An 18327-nucleotide genomic window follows, 5' to 3' on the forward strand; every position below is an offset into this window, starting at 1 on the left:
AAAAAAACGGCTACTGTAACTATAAGAGCTCTTCATTATGTTGTGCCTAACGCTGTCATAACCTACATTATATTTCATGGTTTTTATAAAAATTGCTTTAAAAAATTTAACCTGAAGTCAGTTATATCAAGCTTTCTGTATATAGTATTTTTGTGTCTCTCGACTTGCAGGATATAATGCTGGGTTATTTATTGTATTGAAAAGTGTTTTTAAAAAGTTGATAATTAATTTCAATTTTTTTTCTTATTTTATCTTATCATTCTGGTTACTTACCTCATATACTTTATCAAAGTATTTTACATTTATTAAAAGAGATTCTTCCTTATTCAACATTATTAGGATTTTACTGAATGCAATCATACTAGGTATCTTTAATCAGATGTTCTATAATTATGCCAGACCATTATACTTGTACCTTTAAAAAGTAAATTCATTATACCAGACCATTATACTTGTACCTTTAAAAAGTAAATTCATTATACCAGACCATTATACTTGTACCTTTAAAAAGTAAATTCATGGTTCAGTTTGATGTTTATTTTTTTACAGTTTGAAAAAGCCGTGTCTGTTACGTCCAATATATGGGGTACGAAGTTTAAAATTCTTGGTCTTGTTCCATGGTTGCCAGTGGTCCTGGGCACCGTGACCTACAGGACAAGTTTACTTCATCTGCAGCCCCGCCAAATGACTCTGCTTATGAAGGAACTTCGTGGGCCTCAGCCAAGAGATTTTTGCTCAAATGGTCAGGAAGTTGGTAAAGGATCCAATTCTGTCGTGTTTTCAGAAGATGAAGATGAGCCTGGAGGTGAGATGGAATAGGGGGAAAAACCCCACAGTAACATTGTCTTTGTGATTTTTCCTTTCTTTTCAATTTTTTTCCTCATTTCAGATTCAATGTATGAGAACAGTGTGCCCATTGCTCCTATGACACCTAAAAAACAGCAGAGAAGTGCCGTTTATAACTGTCGTTTCAGCCAAAGCCGTGAGAGTGGTCATCATGCCTCGTGTTGCAGCAATGGTGATTATGTTAACTTCATTCCATCTGAAGAATTCCTCACGTTCGAATTGACTGGTGATAAAGGTGTCCATTTGATCAGCTTGCAGCAAGTGGGGGAAAGGGAAGCTCAAGAGAGTAATGTTGTATCCGTGGCAACACAGACTCATTTCACTTGCGTTTCCAGTGCTTTAAAAGATTATAACTTCAATATGCCATCATCATCCTCACCAAAAAATATTAATGTTGTTTTCAACGGAGGTAGCCTTGATTCAAGTCCATCGCCCAACGGCTTAAATGGTGGGTTGCCAAAGAAGCATCAGTCCTGTGCATGTGTGTTACCCAGTGCAATAGAAACAGTGACTTGTAGTAGTTCCTTGATCCATAGCAATGCCTCCCCATGTTTGCCCAATGACATTAAACCTTCTAATCAGTTACAATCAGGTGCGCAACCAAAAAACTATCTATTGCTTAATAAGAATGCTTTCCCTAATGTTTTCGGAGTTGAAAACAATGCAAGCAATAATTCATTTAGAAGTTGCCTACAATCTCCATTGGTGAGCAGAAAAATTCTAAATGTCAGCCAAACATCTGTTCAGAGTTCTAAAAAAACTCTTAGTGCATCAAATTCATCAAATTTTTCGCTACCAGTTGACAGCACGTGTTCAGATCTATCAACTTTGACAAATAGCAGCACAGAGAGCAGTTTGATTGGTAGCATTCAAAGTGCAGATTCTACACCCAAATGGTGGGGTAAGAATATGGATATGAAGTTTATCGATGATCCAGAAACACCATGTAGTGATCGAGTTGCGTTTGGGATTGAAGAAGGTCCCACGTCACTGGCTGCACCGAGCGGAAGAAGTCACAGTACCAATCATGTGCCATCTGCAGAGTTTATGAATGTGAGAGAAATGCATGGGGACAATAGCTTCAAAGAAGTCAGACGGCGACTGACCTTGAAACCAAAACCTCCATGTGGGAATATGCACTGTCACGATTGCAATGAGGGAAACAAGCCTTGCAGCATGGAGCCATTTAAAATGAATAATCTGTCAGAATTTGATGACTTGTCCTGTTCATGTTCAGTCGAGAGCAAAGAAGAGAACTTGCCCAATGCTTCATCTGATACAGAGAACTTGAGAGATGCTTTGATAGAAAAATCTTTCAGCAGTTCTGAGGATGTGAACAAAACAAGCTTGAGCTTAAAAAAATTTCTGGGCTCCAAAAAACTGGATCAACTAACATTGAGATCTGGGAGTTCAAGCCCGACTAGGCAACGAAGTGAAGTGCCAAATGATATATCTGATCTCTCAATTTCAGCTTTCCTGAGGGAGCACAGAGGAAGCTTAACTCACTCGGAAGATGCCAGTGGAGAAGTGTCAGAAGCTAGTAGCCCAATAAGTAGAAGTATTCCATCCTCTCCTGTGGTTGGCCGCAAGAGTGTCCAGAAGAAAGGATTAATGTACAGTCCTTTATTGCTGAGAAAGATGAGAAGGCAAAAACTTATTGACAGCTCGGATGAGGAAGGAGCTTTCAGCGGTGATGATTCAATGGGAGAAGACTTCAAAGATCTTGAAAGTTTTCAGAAAGCCTATATACGAAGAAAAGTAAGCCATGATAAATTACTAAATTTTCAGTCTAGTTAAGACAGGAATCGTAATACACAGTTGAGGAAATTGTGTGCTTACTAAATTAAAATATTGATGTTTTAAATACCTTTAAATTAGAGTACAAAAGAATAAATAATAAACCTTGCATAGGTTTTTACTTTCTTTTTTGTGAAAAGAATAAAGTACAATACAGTTGTCTCTCTGTATTTGTGGGGTTTCGCCACAGAGAGCAACAGGCCTACAATGGTAAAATCTTCAATCAGTACATTTCACTCAAACGAAGATTTTTAGCAGCTGGCTGATATAAAGATGCATCAGCCAGCTGTTAAAAACCTTCGTATGGATAGCAGAGAGTAACATAATCCTCAGACTTCACTCATAGTTCAAAAAAATTGATAGCAGGGCAGCACTACACATAACAAGCATTACACAGAAATAAATTTTATGTTGGGTTCATAACATGGACACGCACATTCCAACACGTACCAATTCCTTGGAAGTTCTGCAGAGGAATGTGGACGAGGTGCATGTGGGGTTTAGTAGTGTTATATTCACAGGGTTGTATACATTCCTGAGAGGTAACCACAAATACAGAAAATCCAATCATAACAAACACCAAAAACATGGGTTTTTTTAAAAATTTTATACATTTTTGTTTATATTTGCTTTGCACAGCAGATGTTAAAGGAGGCGTCCAGTTCCAGGGATTTTCGACTAAGTTTTCTGAAAGAATATTATGTCTGTCAGCCATTTCTTCTTCATTTCAGTTAATTTGTTAAGGAGTATGGTAACTTCCGACAGGGGCAATGGCTAAAATTAGCTAAAGTCGATAGAACTTGGACCGTGTTTGGTTTGAAAGAATGAGTATGGTAACAAGGCTTCCCTCTCTTCCAATTTTTCTACACATGAAGAAAAAATCATCTATGGGTACGTTCTTCATGTCATGGAAGCAATCCATTGCTTGATTTAAATGTACGATTATTATGTTGATCATGATGAACTTGTCTTCCCCTTTTTAATTAATCTTAATTATCATGCAGTATCGCTTCGGTTTCAGGAGCAGCCAGCTTGATTAATTCCTCCCCTATCAATTTCTGAATTGCTTTTAGTTAATTCTCCAATATTCTTCCATGTCCACATCATTGAACCCTGCTCCATCCACCTGCTTTTCTAATGTGACGTCTTTTATAATTTCTTCGACTTGCTCTGTAGAAATGGATGTCCTTAGCCACATATTGTAGCCAAAAGTTCTTCCAACACAAGATGAATGTTCTCATCTTAATAGCTTCCATAGTTCTAGTATTGACACTAATGGCATATGCGAAATTCATCCATGACTTGTAGATGTTTCTTGCATTTGCATCTTCTTCGATTGTCTGTACAATCATCATTGAATAATGTGTATAGTGAACCATAAATGCTTGCATAACATCAGATCAAGCAGCTGAATGCTATGTGTTGAGTTAGAAGGCGTATAGAGCAGTGGTTCTCAACCTTTTCAAGCCCGCTGCCTGGTTTCATTCATTTTTGTGAATCAAAGGCCTGTCAAAGACACGGCCAACGGAAAATGAATGAAGAAAAATGGAACGGCTAATCACTTGCGGCTCGGTATGAATGATATCGCGTCCCAGAGGACTTAATCGCTAGAAAAAACTTAAGGAGTGGTTTTTAAAATGTTTATTTAACACACAATCTATATTTTGTCCCAGTACAAGAATTAGCACTGCAATAATGTTTTCCAGAAAACTAGTCAAGAGATCGCAAATACAAAAACCGTGAAATATGAAATCTGCAAATGCAGAGGGTCGACTGTGTAATCTCTCACTTATGCTCTGGTGCCAGGAAATAAGGAAAATATGATGCATAAGTGAGTAAGGCATATAAGTGTATAGCATTATTTACATATATTCTTGACTGGGAGTGTAGAAAATTGTCTTTATAGCTGAGAGGAACTTATAAGTAAGAGAGCACTATAGGAAGCGTGCAACTTTTGTTATGAGAATAGTTTGAAATGTGGTATTAATAATTTGATTGTATGAATCAGACAGCAATGCATAATTGCTTTCGGTGCCAATTAAATTTTCAAAAACTAAAGAGAATTGTATTTTTATAAATGCTTCAAATTTTAGCTGATTTAGAAAATTAGCTTTTTTCTTATTTAATAAAATGCAGTTTTTCTATTTATGTTGTATTGATATAAATAATAATAAAAACGCAACGCTCTGTCCATGGGGAAACATGGGGTGAAAACAAGGCAAAACCAATTTACTTAAGGCATTTCTAGGCATAAAATAAGTAGCCTATACATATAACATGAAATCACAGTGCACTTTCAAAAAACCGCAACATGAAACCTGCACAAAAAGGTCAAGATTACCCTAACTTTGATAGCCTTCAGATTTTTTTAATTCAGGAATTTGTGAATTTGAATCAAATTTTATGAGTTTATGCTGAAAAATTTCATACAAAACATTTTGTCTCTAATAAATTTGTGTATAGAATGCTGCAGCCATTAGCAAGAGCTTTTCATGTTACATGGAGATGAAAAGTTGTTCACAACGTCACATAAACGGTTCTTAAAATTTTGCTGATCTGCGTCAAAACGGCCACATTGGAAATAAAAGTTTGTTAAAAACCAGATATTTTGTGCTGACCGAAATAATGCAGATAAAGTTTGACAAGATATCATGGGAATACTGCTGTATGGGTTAAAATGTTTTAAATTGTGTACTACAGTTCTTCACTTTATGTAACTTTATGCTGTATTCTTCTGATATTTTAATTTCATTGTACAGTAATTTATAATAGCTGTGTATGATCATTAAACATAATTTTCAAGTCTATTAGCTTGAATAAGTGTTCTTTATTATACTTGTTTCATTTCTATTCTAGAAACCAACAGATGTAATTCTAGTTTCCAAAGACAATTTTGGAATTTCATTGAATAAATAGTGCTATGTTTCTAGTATTAATTATATTTTCTGGATTTATCCCTCTATTCTAGTGAGTGCAAGCTTAGTAGCTGCACTCTACATAAAAAGAAATATTTTCCTCTCAAAATTGAAATGTCCACTGATAGATGAGGCTTCTTAACACTTCCCTGTTCCGTGAACCATATGTGGCTCATAGAACGTGACACACTGTGAGTCTTTTCTTTCTTTCACTGAGTCACATGTGGTTCATGGGACAGATAGTGTGTTAAACAGCCAAAATGCTAGTAGTTGATAATTTCCTTTTTGAATGATCATCTGTATGGCTGTCTAAAAAAGCAGGTATTTAATAGAAGTCCAGAAAACAGATAAATTGAGAAATTAATCACTGAATAAACATTGCTTATAACATCACAAATGTTACAAAAAAACCTGGTTACCTGATCGAGCTGTGTGAATTCTGGGTTGGGGAGGGGGTGAATGGTGGCGATAATTTCTAACATTTGCTTGTAAACACTCAGATTGAAATAAAAATAAATTGAAATTATTTTCTCCATTGCTTTTATTTCATGGTTAAGTTACCTAGAACTCCATAATATAGTTTCAGTTCACAGATAAGGTTGTAACCATCTTAGTGTTACAAACTAAATATATATACAGGGAATATTTTCAAATATCTTAGTAAAACAATTAAAAGAGCATATAAAGGATTTTCTTTTGATATCTTAACCAATTTCTGTCAATTTAAAAGGCTTTCTGGAAGTTAGTAACTGAAAACTCTCTGGAGGAAATTCATTGTGGTCTCCTCCCCGAAAAAGGTCAATCCTGCATATGCCCCTGTTACAGACTATTCCTTACCATCAAGCATATTTCAAACAACTACATCTCAATTTTAAAATAGTTGTGAAAAGTGCTTGAATGGGGAGGAAGTTCAAAAAACTCTGAGTGCTCTTTAAAGTCCATTACCCTGCATATGATGTTAAAATTGCGTAAAACCTGTTTCAAAATGCTTAATCAAGTCTTTAATATATTTACTGGTTCATAGGAATTTTTTTGTTTCACTTTATTGTGGTTCCTTTAATTTTTCCCTCTTTATAGTTGAGGAAACGGTGGGGCAGATCAGTAACAGACTGTGCGCAAGCATCAGGAAACATCCCTCCATATAGGGAGTTTGTGCTGCACAATAAAGCTCCTTTATGGAATGAAGTGAGTCAGGTATATCAGTTGGATTTTGGTGGGCGAGTTACTCAGGAATCTGCAAAGAACTTCCAGATTGAATTCCATGGTAGACAGGTAAGCAACATTTTTTTTTTAACTATTTGCTTTGAATTTCAATCTTTTTTTTTACAGTGAAACTTGGACAATTTTAATTTTCTTAATTTAAACTTTTGAATAATTCAAATTTAAGGAAATTCTCTTGAGCTCCTTATTCAATTTAATGTTGAAATCACCTGATTAATTTGAATTCCCCCTCTAATGTTTTGGATAATTCAAAATCTGATTCGGATGTGTCACATGAAATATGTCTCTTTTTCTCAGAATTCCTCTCGAATTCTTTCAACTTTCAGCCATCCTTTTCTTCACTCCATGGTTTATGAGAGTTCCGTGTACTGATCTCTTCCAGAATATAAGAATGTAGACAATATTTAAAAAACTACGATCAACAAAATCTGAACTTTTTAGTTGTGGTTCCAAGCGAGAAGTAATGATTTCATTATCAGTTAGTTCTACACACACTTATCTTGATTTTGTCATTATGCGGGCTGTTGGAGTTTTACCAAATCTTGGATGACTTCATTACCACCTGCCAATAGCAGATGAATTCATTACACACTTTTGTATTTCCTGAGCAGTGTGTTCGTGAACTTCTCTATAGACAGAATTGGTAAAAGATGGAGTGCTGTAATACACCACTACTAAACCAGACATGCACCTCGTTCATATTCCTCTGCGGAACTTCTAACGAATTAATGTGTGTTGAGATTTGTGTGTACGTGTTGTAAACCTGCCGTGAAATTTGTTTCTGTATAATGCTTGTTATGTGTAGCATTGCCATCTGCCATCAATTTTTCTAGGAGTGCTGTAATACCAGTGACTTATCTGGTGAAAATGTTTGAAGATTTGTGAATTTCTAGCATCATTGCCCATTTATTTTGGAAATATCAATTTAGCTTTTTCACCAAGCTTCAAAGAGATTCATACGCTTGTTCAACTCTGTAAAAAAATTGTTTTAGTCATGGATATGGTCCAAAAGTAGAAAATAAATTTACATAAAAGCTCCTCGTGAAAATGACTAAAACAAATCTAAGAAAGCAACACAAGTCCCTGTTGGGGAAGCTACAGACATGCTAGAAAAAAATTTGACTGTTTAAGCTCGTTCATTGCCTAAATCAACCTGAGGATTTTTCACGATGTTTTAAGAGCATCCAGAAGAAAACAAAAATTACAAATTTACAAACAAAAGAATTTTCGTTATATCATTTACATGTTTTACATACACTAAGTGCAACAATGAGGAAATTGGCATAGTAAGTGATGGTATTTAATACATTTTTATATAAATATCAAGAGCTTTTGTGAGAGTCTAGCTATCTATCTTATGTGGATGAATTTGACAATTCAAACTTTGGGTATTTCGACTTTTTTTGCTGTCTCCTTTAGCTTCGAATCAACCAAGTTCGACTGTATACAGTTTTCGTGCATAAATGCTTCATGAAATTATATTTAACTGCATGCCATGAAAAAATAATCATACTTTCTTCTAGGTTATGCAATTTGGTCGGATAGATGGCAATGCATATACTCTGGACTTCCAGTATCCGTTCAGTGCCCTCCAAGCATTTGCTGTTGCCCTTGCCAATGTGACACAGCGACTCAAATGACATCCATTCTAACAGAGCCGTCAACTATATCGCATAGTACAACATAAATTTTACATGTTGTTCTTTACTTTGTTTGTCTTTCTAAACTTCTATTATATCTATGCATACCTATACCTGGTTAAAATGAGTAACGCTGAATTAGAGGGTTGTAATTTAGCTGAGAAATATACCTTTAATTGTAACAGTAGAAGTTGATTTGAAAATAATGTCTTTGACATCTTTGAAGGTGCTGCTAATGCAAGTTCTCTTTATCGCTTATCTTCAAGTGCAATATGTTGTTACCTAGGTGATTTAAACTTAAATTAGCATAAATCGTTCATGTTTTAAAACAGTTTAGTGAAGACCTTGAATCACAGTACTTTGTTTGAAGAAAAGTTAATTGAATAATTGAGCCTGTTTTGTTTGCTGTATTGTTCTTGTAGCGTTATTATTTGCGTCGTGCAGAAAGCATTTTATTTTTAATGATGAATGAATCTGCATAACATGAATCAATTTTGTTATGTTTGATATTCAAATTAATTACACATCTGTTCAACTTTTACTGGTGATCGTTCTCCAAGATGTATTAATGTTCAGGATATGTTATGATTTATCATTTTACATTTGAAACATATTACATGTTGAGTAATAATTTATTAATATTTCTTTTAAGAAATTATCCTAATTGAGGTGAGTGCAATTCTTCTATGGAAAAGAATATCAGCAGTGTCTTTCACATATTGACGTTAATGGGAAAATAAGAGTAATACTGTGGCAAATTTTATAAAATCAAAATTTGTACTTGTTATTTTATCCAAAGTAAGTGCTTGATGAATCAGCTGCAGTGCTATAATGTGCACTCATGACAAGTTGGGAAAAGTGGAGAAATTTTTATTTCTTTTGCATTTTTCCCATTTTAAATTAAATGAAATAATAAACCTTATTCTACATTTCGTTGAGAAAAAATTATATGTTTAGTTAATGAATGTGTATTATGTATATTTATGGATTTGTTGTATTTTTTCTTATCAATGGTAGATAATTTTGTCAGAAACTAACTTAAATCGATGAATCTATTTATCTAGCCATTAACAAATATAACATTCGAGAAAAATAGATTTGGATTTTTAACCAAAAAATTATTATATTTTTAACTAACATTTAACTCTTTAAATTGCGCTAAAACATATCTTTTGTTGTAGTCTCATTGTAAAGATTTTATTTTTTTACTGAAGGGAAAAATGAAGATATTTATCGTGAGGTAAGTATCATTACAAGTTGCAGCACATAATTTTTTAAGTGTCATTCCTTTTTAAATTTGATTTTGATGAAGACACAATCAACACACAATATTGTACTATTTTTCTATCCAAATCTATTTTTCTCGAATGTTATATTTATTGTACTTGATTGCTCATTGATGATTGAGCCAGGTTGGGAAATTACGCATGTATGAAACAGGTGTTAATATATATCTTTTAATGTTTCATACTTCTGCGGTGTGATGAAAGAGTTCGAGAGTGACTTTTACACTTCTTATTTGTTTCTGAATTCTGCAGAGGAATGTGTACGAGGTGAATGTACGCTTAAGAAGTAGTAGTAATTTATTTGTTTTGATTTTTTAGATAAATTTTTCTAGTCTCAATGTTTATTCTTTATCAAAGCTGTATGTTGTATTTTAATTTTGGTATGTTTGGTTTTTGTTACTTGGTTGCTACAACACTGTCATTTTACATTGAGCTAATCACGCAGATCTATAACTAGAATTTGTGAACCCCAGTCTAGGTCTTGTATACTGACCACATGAATTCTGGGCAGTTGCATTTGATCAACTATGTAACTGATTTGAATTTGTTAAAGTCTGATAAGAGCAAGAAGTATCTGGTTTTTACCAAAATTTAAAAAAAAAGTCTGAGAAGCTTTGTCTTAACTATTCATTTTCAACCCCTTTAAGCTCATACCTGAGTGGGATTCAGATGTCTTCAAAATTAGACTGACGAAAATATACTTGATGTAAACTTTTACCATGCTCTAGAACGAATGTCGTGTTCATTATTAGCATCCTGTTCAGATCCTTGGAAACATGGTGAGAAGAAAATTATCATTTCTGGTTTTTTTTCTTGGAGGAAAAAAATGAGCTTTATAATGGAGTTAAAAAAAAGAAGATAAAATAGAAACTGAAACACACACACACACATCTTAATTTTTTTTTATTTTACTTACTTGAATAGTTAAAATTTCTTCACAGTAAAAAATAGCCAATTTCTTATGGGTAGATATTATTTTTTGGCATAACAAAAGTATTAAACATATAACATCTTAATTCTGAACTTTCCAAATGAAATATTGTTCACCAAGTTATTCATATGGAATCTTGTTTTTGGCTTTCTGTTGTCAATTTTGCTTTTTTGGTTATATAAAATAAAATTCATGGAGCTAAATGTCATCTGAAATGGTATCTGAAGAGAAACAGATTTAGGTATAATATTTTGACAACTGAGAGTAAAAATTATGGCATTGTAACTGTGGGGTAAGGAAGCAGGATTTTAGTAATCTCACTGTTATATACTTTTCTTGTTAAGTGCACGAAAATCTGTTATCTAATATTTATAATTACTTACTCTTTGATTCTGTCCTTTTTATTCTTTGTGTGAATATATGGTTTATAAATATTTTATGAATTCTATGACATATTGAATCATGGGGGACTGTGAATGAATTTGGTTTGACCCGGTTTCATTTATTTATTCTCCAGCGATTTTGTTGTTAAAAATTCAAAAATGTGATGTTCAGGGAACAGTTATTTATGTGAATTATATCAAAATTATAATGAATCTCTTATACTATTTATGGTTATTATTATATTCTGTATACTTTTCTTCATTTCAGAAATATTAAACTACAGGTTTGATGATTTCCATCTTTGAAGGGGGGAGGGGGGATTGAAAAGACTTTTTTAATGCACTGGTTCTCTAACAACGTTTGCCACCTTCGGCCTCCTGCTTTAAGCCTGTTTACACATGTCAAGTAGATTAGTAGTTTACTAAATTTTAAGTTGTACTGTAAAAAGTATGCAGATGTTAAGTGCTGTTTACATGCCGTTAAGTTGTCAAGTAGATAAGCCAGATCCTATTTTTTTTGGTCAAGTAGACCCTATGTGCATGCACCAGTGGGGTGACCATGTATTATCCAATGCTTGACTACTTGATTACCTACATTGGGGTAGTTTTTTGAGCACGTGACAACTTAAAATATAGTCAAATTCTAAACTACTTGACACGTAAACAGGCTTTCATTGTTTGCAATTCCCCTGAGTAGTCTAAAAAAATTTCAAGGCATGGAATATAGACACTCCAGTATCAACGAGATGACCCTGAAAAAAAGTGACGATGCCCCTAGGAGCTGTGATGCTCTTTGAGAGACACTGCTTCAAGGAAAAATTCATTGAACTTTGGGAATCCTGAACTAAAAGTGTTCCCTTATTAGAGTGTAATTAATGAGATTAGAATTTCAAATATCTCGTGGTTGCCAACTCTTGAATCATTTTAATTGAGAATTGCTGCACCACATTGGCTAGGAATCACTATCACAATTGCTACTATAAATATAAATTTCCATGGCAATTTCCATTCACAAGTTTTGGGTGGGTAGTTACGTGTATGCAATGGAAAAGAAAACTAGAATTTTTGACGTCACAAAAAAAAACCTATTTTTTTTCATGATAGAAACAAATTGAAAATAAATTTATCCAATTATTAATTCAAGAGCAAATTGAGGAATAATGATCTCGCCAAAACTGCCTTTCTACTTTAGGTGCATTTATGAATTAAGAAAAAAAAATTCTTTCTGAAATACATCATCTGAATTGTGTTTCATTTAAAAAAATTTTACATTATCATGTGACAATTTTTTTGTTTTGTTTATGAAAAAATCTAGTATAAAATATCAAATATATGTATAAAAAACCACCCTTTTTTGTAAAACTTTTATTGGAGGTTATTTTTACAGTAAATTTTTAATTTTCTACTTGAATGCTCGCTAAGTGTTTATGAATTGGTCAAGCATGTGGGTAGCTAGTCGTCATCCCCAACAATTTGTTTATTATTGCTTTGAAGATGTCTTTATGCTGACAAAGTATTTGTATGGGCGTGTTCATCAAAATACAACTTTGTATGATTCATGTGTTCATGTAAGGGAGTGCATCATAATGAATGAGGACATTTTTTTCTGTGATATTGTATTTGCAATTAATCAGCAAATAGTTTTTATGTATGGTTTATTCCAGAGACTTTTGTTCTTTGTCATTAAATTTCATACATTGTATTTTTAGTTATGTATCTGTATTGAGTTTTATGAAAAGAAAATTGTCTATTAAACATAACTTCTCAGTATTTCAAACATTTTATGTATATTTCTGGAGCATGTGACACTAAATCTGTCTGTCAAGTTATTGTTTTTTATTCTACACACTATGAAAACTTCCAAAATTTTCAGTTTATTTACTTCCTTCAAATTATGTATTCTATCGTTTATCTGCGACTGTGCTTCATAAATATCTATATTTAATCAACTAGTTTCACATAAAAATAACGTAATCGTTTTTATTGTTCTAGCCATGAAAAATATGCATTTATAAATGTAATAATCATCAAAGTAGTACAGAGATGTAATTATAAATGTGCAAATGTTTTATAGTTCAAATCCATTATAATCGTGTTTCAAAAGTATTTCTGGGACATAGAAAATTGACAGTTGACTCGGAGTCCTTTTCTGTCATAATATTACTTTTTTTTACTGATAAAAGTATTACTAATATTTAAAAAAATATATCATAGAAAATTTCCATCTACCTCCCCATAGTTTTCAATCTGGCTGTGCAAGTGGTCAGATGTGCCAATAATTCTGCTCATTTTTCTTCACTGAATAGAATTGCATCCTTCAAAGCACAAACAATTCCTTACCTGATTATAGATTGAAAATTAGATTTCTATATGATCAGTGTCTTTTTTCATGCTCATTTAAAGCATCGATTCAGATATCAATCGGTACATCAACATAACACGTCAACGTAGAAAAGTTCTGTGTTATTAAAAGTTTCCCATTTCAAAAATGAGTTTCGTTTTTATAGATTCTTATTTATTTGGACTTGTATTTATTTTGAGTTGCTGAAGCAGTAAAATTTCTCTTGTCCAAAATTAAATAGTGCTGAACCCATTTTGATTAATAAAAATTTCTGATAAAAGTAAATATCTCCAAAAACCTGTGAAAAGATAAAAATAATTAACTTTGAAGCTAATAAAGGAATAGACAATATAGAAATTGGGTTGTTTCATTCATTTTATCTTCCATGAATCTAAAAAAATTAGCTTGTAAATTAAGTGCACCTTTTCTTTAGTTACTGACCTCTTAGTTTACTCGTATGTTTATCTTTGAATTTGTGGATTTCTACAATGTTTAGCCTTTTTGTCCTTTAATTAGCCATTTTACAGCTCTAAGCAATGCTGCTCGTATTTGAGATGGGTTTAGCTCATTTCAATTCGTGTCTGGGGTGTCATAGAAGAATGAATATACAGTCTGATCTTTGTAAACGACTACCAGATAGAATTACAAACCTGTTTAACTGAACAATTTTTTGTATTCTCTCTGGATTGCAATAGAAAATTGGATCAGTGGTTACTGTTTTAGTAAGTAAAACTGCTTGACTGAATGCTTATTTTTAATGCAAAATCTTCACAATGTAGATAACACTCTCTGAAGGGAATGTTAAATTGTTCCATTCATTGTCTTGTCCATCTGTTTGCTCCAATCAGGTTGGTAGTAGAAATTTACATATCAGAAACTACATATATGCGTGAATTTAGTAAGGAATGGGGTAAACAAATTTAATGGAAGAAATTTTACTGTATTTTGCTTGACATAAGCATAAGTAGATAAGCTACTTCAGGGTTTCCCATTAATCTGGAATGTCAGAAAAATGAAAAATGTTAAATATGATTGGTAAGAGAGTCAGGAAAAATATGCAGGTGTTTGATAAAAAGAGTTAACTCTGTGAAGGGGAAAAAACATGCAAACAAAAGCAACTCTGAAAAACATTTGGAAGGTTACGATCTTTAATCATATTCAGGAGTTTTGGTCAGGAAAATTATATAACAGATTTTACTGTTAGCCCTGTATTTAAGTGAATATTTCTTCACAGACCTAACAGTATTCACTTACAGTGGTTTGACTGTAACTGCAAAAAAAATTTTGAGAACTTTGGCACAGCATTTCAATTAAATCATTATGCCTATAAAATCATATGAATACGAATTCATGAAACAATATTTGTTATAAGTAAAATCTATTTTAAGCAGAAATAGTATATTAATTTCAATGTGTATAATTTTGATGATCTTGCATTGTAAATCAAATCTCTGAATCAATTTCACAACATTTTAATTTTGCTATGAAACAAAGGTGCTTTCCACATTTTCAACTTGCGCGTTCCAGTTACTTTGCTTTCCTTTATCATTAATATCTAAATAATTATATAACTATCATCACATAGTATGAAGTCTCAGTGAAGTTTGTCTATTATTACTGACAGTATTATTTTCAGTGTGTAGACTTCATTGAACTTTGTGTATTAGTTTGCATGTACATGTTGTACACAGAGAACTGTTGACAAAGTTTATAAATACACATATATGATCTGCTTTGTATTACAAGTGATATTTTGAAAATAATTGTATAAGCAGTATTGTTTTCTTTTTTTCCCCGTTCACATTTAAGGTCACTCTGTTTTCTTCTTGTTTTAATATATATATACACACATTTATTTTATACTTTTATATTTGTTTATGAGTTATATGTTTAAGTAAATGTTTTAGTGTTGATATTCATTCCCAAAAAACCTGTATATATATATGCATAAATGTACTTAAAAGAAAAAAAACTGTACAAAAGAAAAGTCATTGAATCGTATTTATTTATCATAAAATATCATTGTTCACCCGCTGATTCATGATGTTTTGTACTATATTTGTGCATGGAACATTTGTGAGAATTTTTTAAATTTTGAATGGTTTTTTATATACGTATGCATGTGCGTTTGTTCCTAAGATGGCTGAATTTGTTGATTTAGTTGTGTGATCAATCATTTTATCCAAGCAAATGAGATTTTTCTATTCGTTCTGTTCATTGTTGGCTTCTATAAGAGCATTTGTTGTGACTATATAGGTTGAAAATTATTTTAAAGAGCATATTATTTTTAATTCAAAAAGTGATCTTTGTGTAATTATCATACCTGCATTAAAAAAAACTTGAAGAAAGGCTGGGTGTGTTTTATTTATGTCTCGTAAAATATTTTAATAAATTCAGGGGTGGTGCCAAATCAGAGTTTAAAAAAAAAGATCAGACAAAATATAGGGTGAAAAAATTTGTGAAATTAAAGCTGTGATCAAATGTATTATAGGGAATAATTTGTAAAGAAAACCGTACAATGTTTTTTATGCATTGCATCTATTACTACATACTGTGTAAAATTTTTTTATATTAGTATTATGAGGTTCCTGAACCAGTGCTGTCTTAATGCATGGACCCACCAAAGAAAAAGCCCGGTAACCTCAGGTGCATTGGAGGGACGAGTCATGATTATGAGATCTGCCCATTATGATTTTCAATTGTTAATATGTAACTTAGCAGAATGGTAATTTAAACCAGTCTCAAAACATTTGTCAGGAGGCCACATTTGATTTTATGGCCCTGCTCAGAACACCACTCTTCTCCAGGATGGGGGGCATGTTATCCAAGCCAATTGAAAATTATGTAATTATTAATATTTATGTAAAATTGAAAGAAAATATTGAAAATTATATAACAATATTGAAAATTATGTAATTAATGTTTATGTAAAATTAAAAGAAAATATCTTTTATATGATGCTATTTTAACTAATTTCTGTTAATTTAAATGCTTTTTAAAAGGTGATAAATCAAAATTTCTCTGGAAGAAAATTTGTGTCCATCCCACTGGGAGGCTGGGCATGTTGTTGAGACATCCCGGTATAGAATCAGGACAAGAAATATTGTTCAAAGGGGACCATCTGTGAAAAAATAGTTTAGGAATAGAACAGTGTGTGTTATATCTCGTAACCATTTTTCACCTGCGTAAGGCTGCAACTAGGGGAGGGGTCTGGTTTAGAGAGTTTACACTGCTACTTTATAAGAATTCAACCATCTTTGGTATGAACTTTTAAAACTGCTTTATGCTAAAGTGCATAATGCAAAGCTAAATGCAGAGGTGCAGATTAAAAACATCGGAGGGGGAGGAGAACAATCTCCATTCATCCAGTATAAGTGGAACTCGGGTGCATATGCAAGAGGTGGAATAGTGCGTTGCACTGTACATTCATGAATTATACCCCAATAAATTTTGTGGAAAGGGATTCAAATAGCCCCAGGTTCTGGTGCCTATACATTAACACAGCGGTTCTCAACCTTTTCTGACTCGCGGAGCACTTTTCAGGGAATAATTTCTATGGCGGATCCCTGTTTAACTCGAGGAGCCCTTTTCAGTACATTATTTATATGGCGGTACCCTTAAGGCCTCTTTTTTTGTTTGTCTATCAAATTTATTGATTTATTTTATTATTCTTGAGTGGCCGCGGAGCCTCCGGGAAGTGCTGCATTAACAATACTTTTAATTACAAAAAGTTTTTAAACGACTGCAGTAACTTGATAAAATATCAATTTGTTTGAGGGGGCATACACGTCAAAAAAGTAAAATTAATTTTTTTATACAGCCCCATGTGCTGAAACTTCCAATTATTGAAATGTAGATACTGCACTGGAAAGTCATTTGTAAACAGTTTAATATTTTGTACAAAGTTTTAAAATTTGTTTAAATATTATTTACAGTGTCTCAGATTTACATATATCTCCATTGATATTTGCCACATTTTGGTATTGGAATTTTTTGTCATGCCCTTCCTTATCACCAATCAGAAAATTGTTGAAACAATCTAGTTAATGAAAAAAATAATCCCGGAACGAATTGAACATTCAGAATTACTGATAGAAATAATTTTTGAAACAATTGTTCAGAATTTTAGTGTAAAAATTATTTAAGAATTAATTGAAAAATCTATATAATTAAAAGAAAAAATTTCAGAATAAATGTCTTCAAAATTTTTTCCCTGCTTAACTAAACTCTTGCTTCCCCCCCCCCCCCTTGCTTAATTAAACTTTAACTCTGTACTCGATTGGCCCTTTCTATCAACATGTCACTAAATTACATGAGTTGGTAGCCCGTGGTCTTTTTTTCCTAATTGGAAAAAGTTTCAATTTGGCCCACCGCGTCTGAAAGGTTGGAAGACCCCCCTGCTGCACGTGAAAGGGTTAAAAATAGGGTTATCAGGTTCGAAAACTGAGAAAGAAAGACCTGTGCGCGCACCCTTACTGACCTCACTTTTCCGCAATAGATGGTGCCACTATCTATACCAATATAAAATCGGCCACACAATAATTTTTCCCAACTCTAAAACAGAACTGCTAAAAAGAAGCAGAAGCACAAAAAACTCTGGGAATTTCAGCGGCTATTGGTGAATACGTATGGAGAAAAAAACAACCATATCGATGAAGAAATGCACGTTTGAAAGTGGGGGAAAAAAATGTTTCCCCAGAAAAAAGAATAATTCTGTAAACCTGGAAAGGAGAGGACAAAAGACATAGGCGGAGATAGACTTGGAAGTCTGGGGGGAACAGTGATGATGATGTCAATACATCATGGCCCCCACAAAGGGGGGGGGCAGCAGGGCTCTAGCCCTGGGGTCCGGGACAGTTCTCATCATTTTTTGCTTTTTACGCTATAAATTAACTACAGAAGGGGCCCCGCTCCAGAATGTGGGTGCCCTATAATACATATATACATTAGATCAGTCGACTCTACCT

At 33.1% G+C, this 18327-nt stretch overlaps 1 protein-coding gene across 2 annotated transcripts in view; it reads left to right on the forward strand.

The window, feature by feature from the left end:
- Tusp (WD40 superfamily protein Tusp) overlaps positions 1-15704 on the forward strand; it is a 31408-nt gene extending 15704 nt beyond the window's left edge. For both annotated transcript variants that reach the window (XM_089236239.1, XM_089236238.1), the window contains exons 9-12: positions 550-805; positions 890-2604; positions 6636-6830; positions 8303-15704. In XM_089236239.1, the coding sequence (XP_089092365.1) occupies positions 550-805; positions 890-2604; positions 6636-6830; positions 8303-8419 (2283 nt within the window). In that variant the 3' untranslated portion in view covers positions 8420-15704. The remainder of the gene's footprint in view (positions 1-549; positions 806-889; positions 2605-6635; positions 6831-8302) is intronic.
- Positions 15705-18327: the final 2623 nt, after the last annotated feature.

This window comes from Pholcus phalangioides, unplaced genomic scaffold, assembly GCF_987345545.1.
Source record: "Pholcus phalangioides strain wild (caught in Gottingen) unplaced genomic scaffold, Ppha-v1.0 ptg000009l_1, whole genome shotgun sequence".
Classification (NCBI taxonomy): Eukaryota; Metazoa; Arthropoda; class Arachnida; order Araneae; family Pholcidae; genus Pholcus; species Pholcus phalangioides.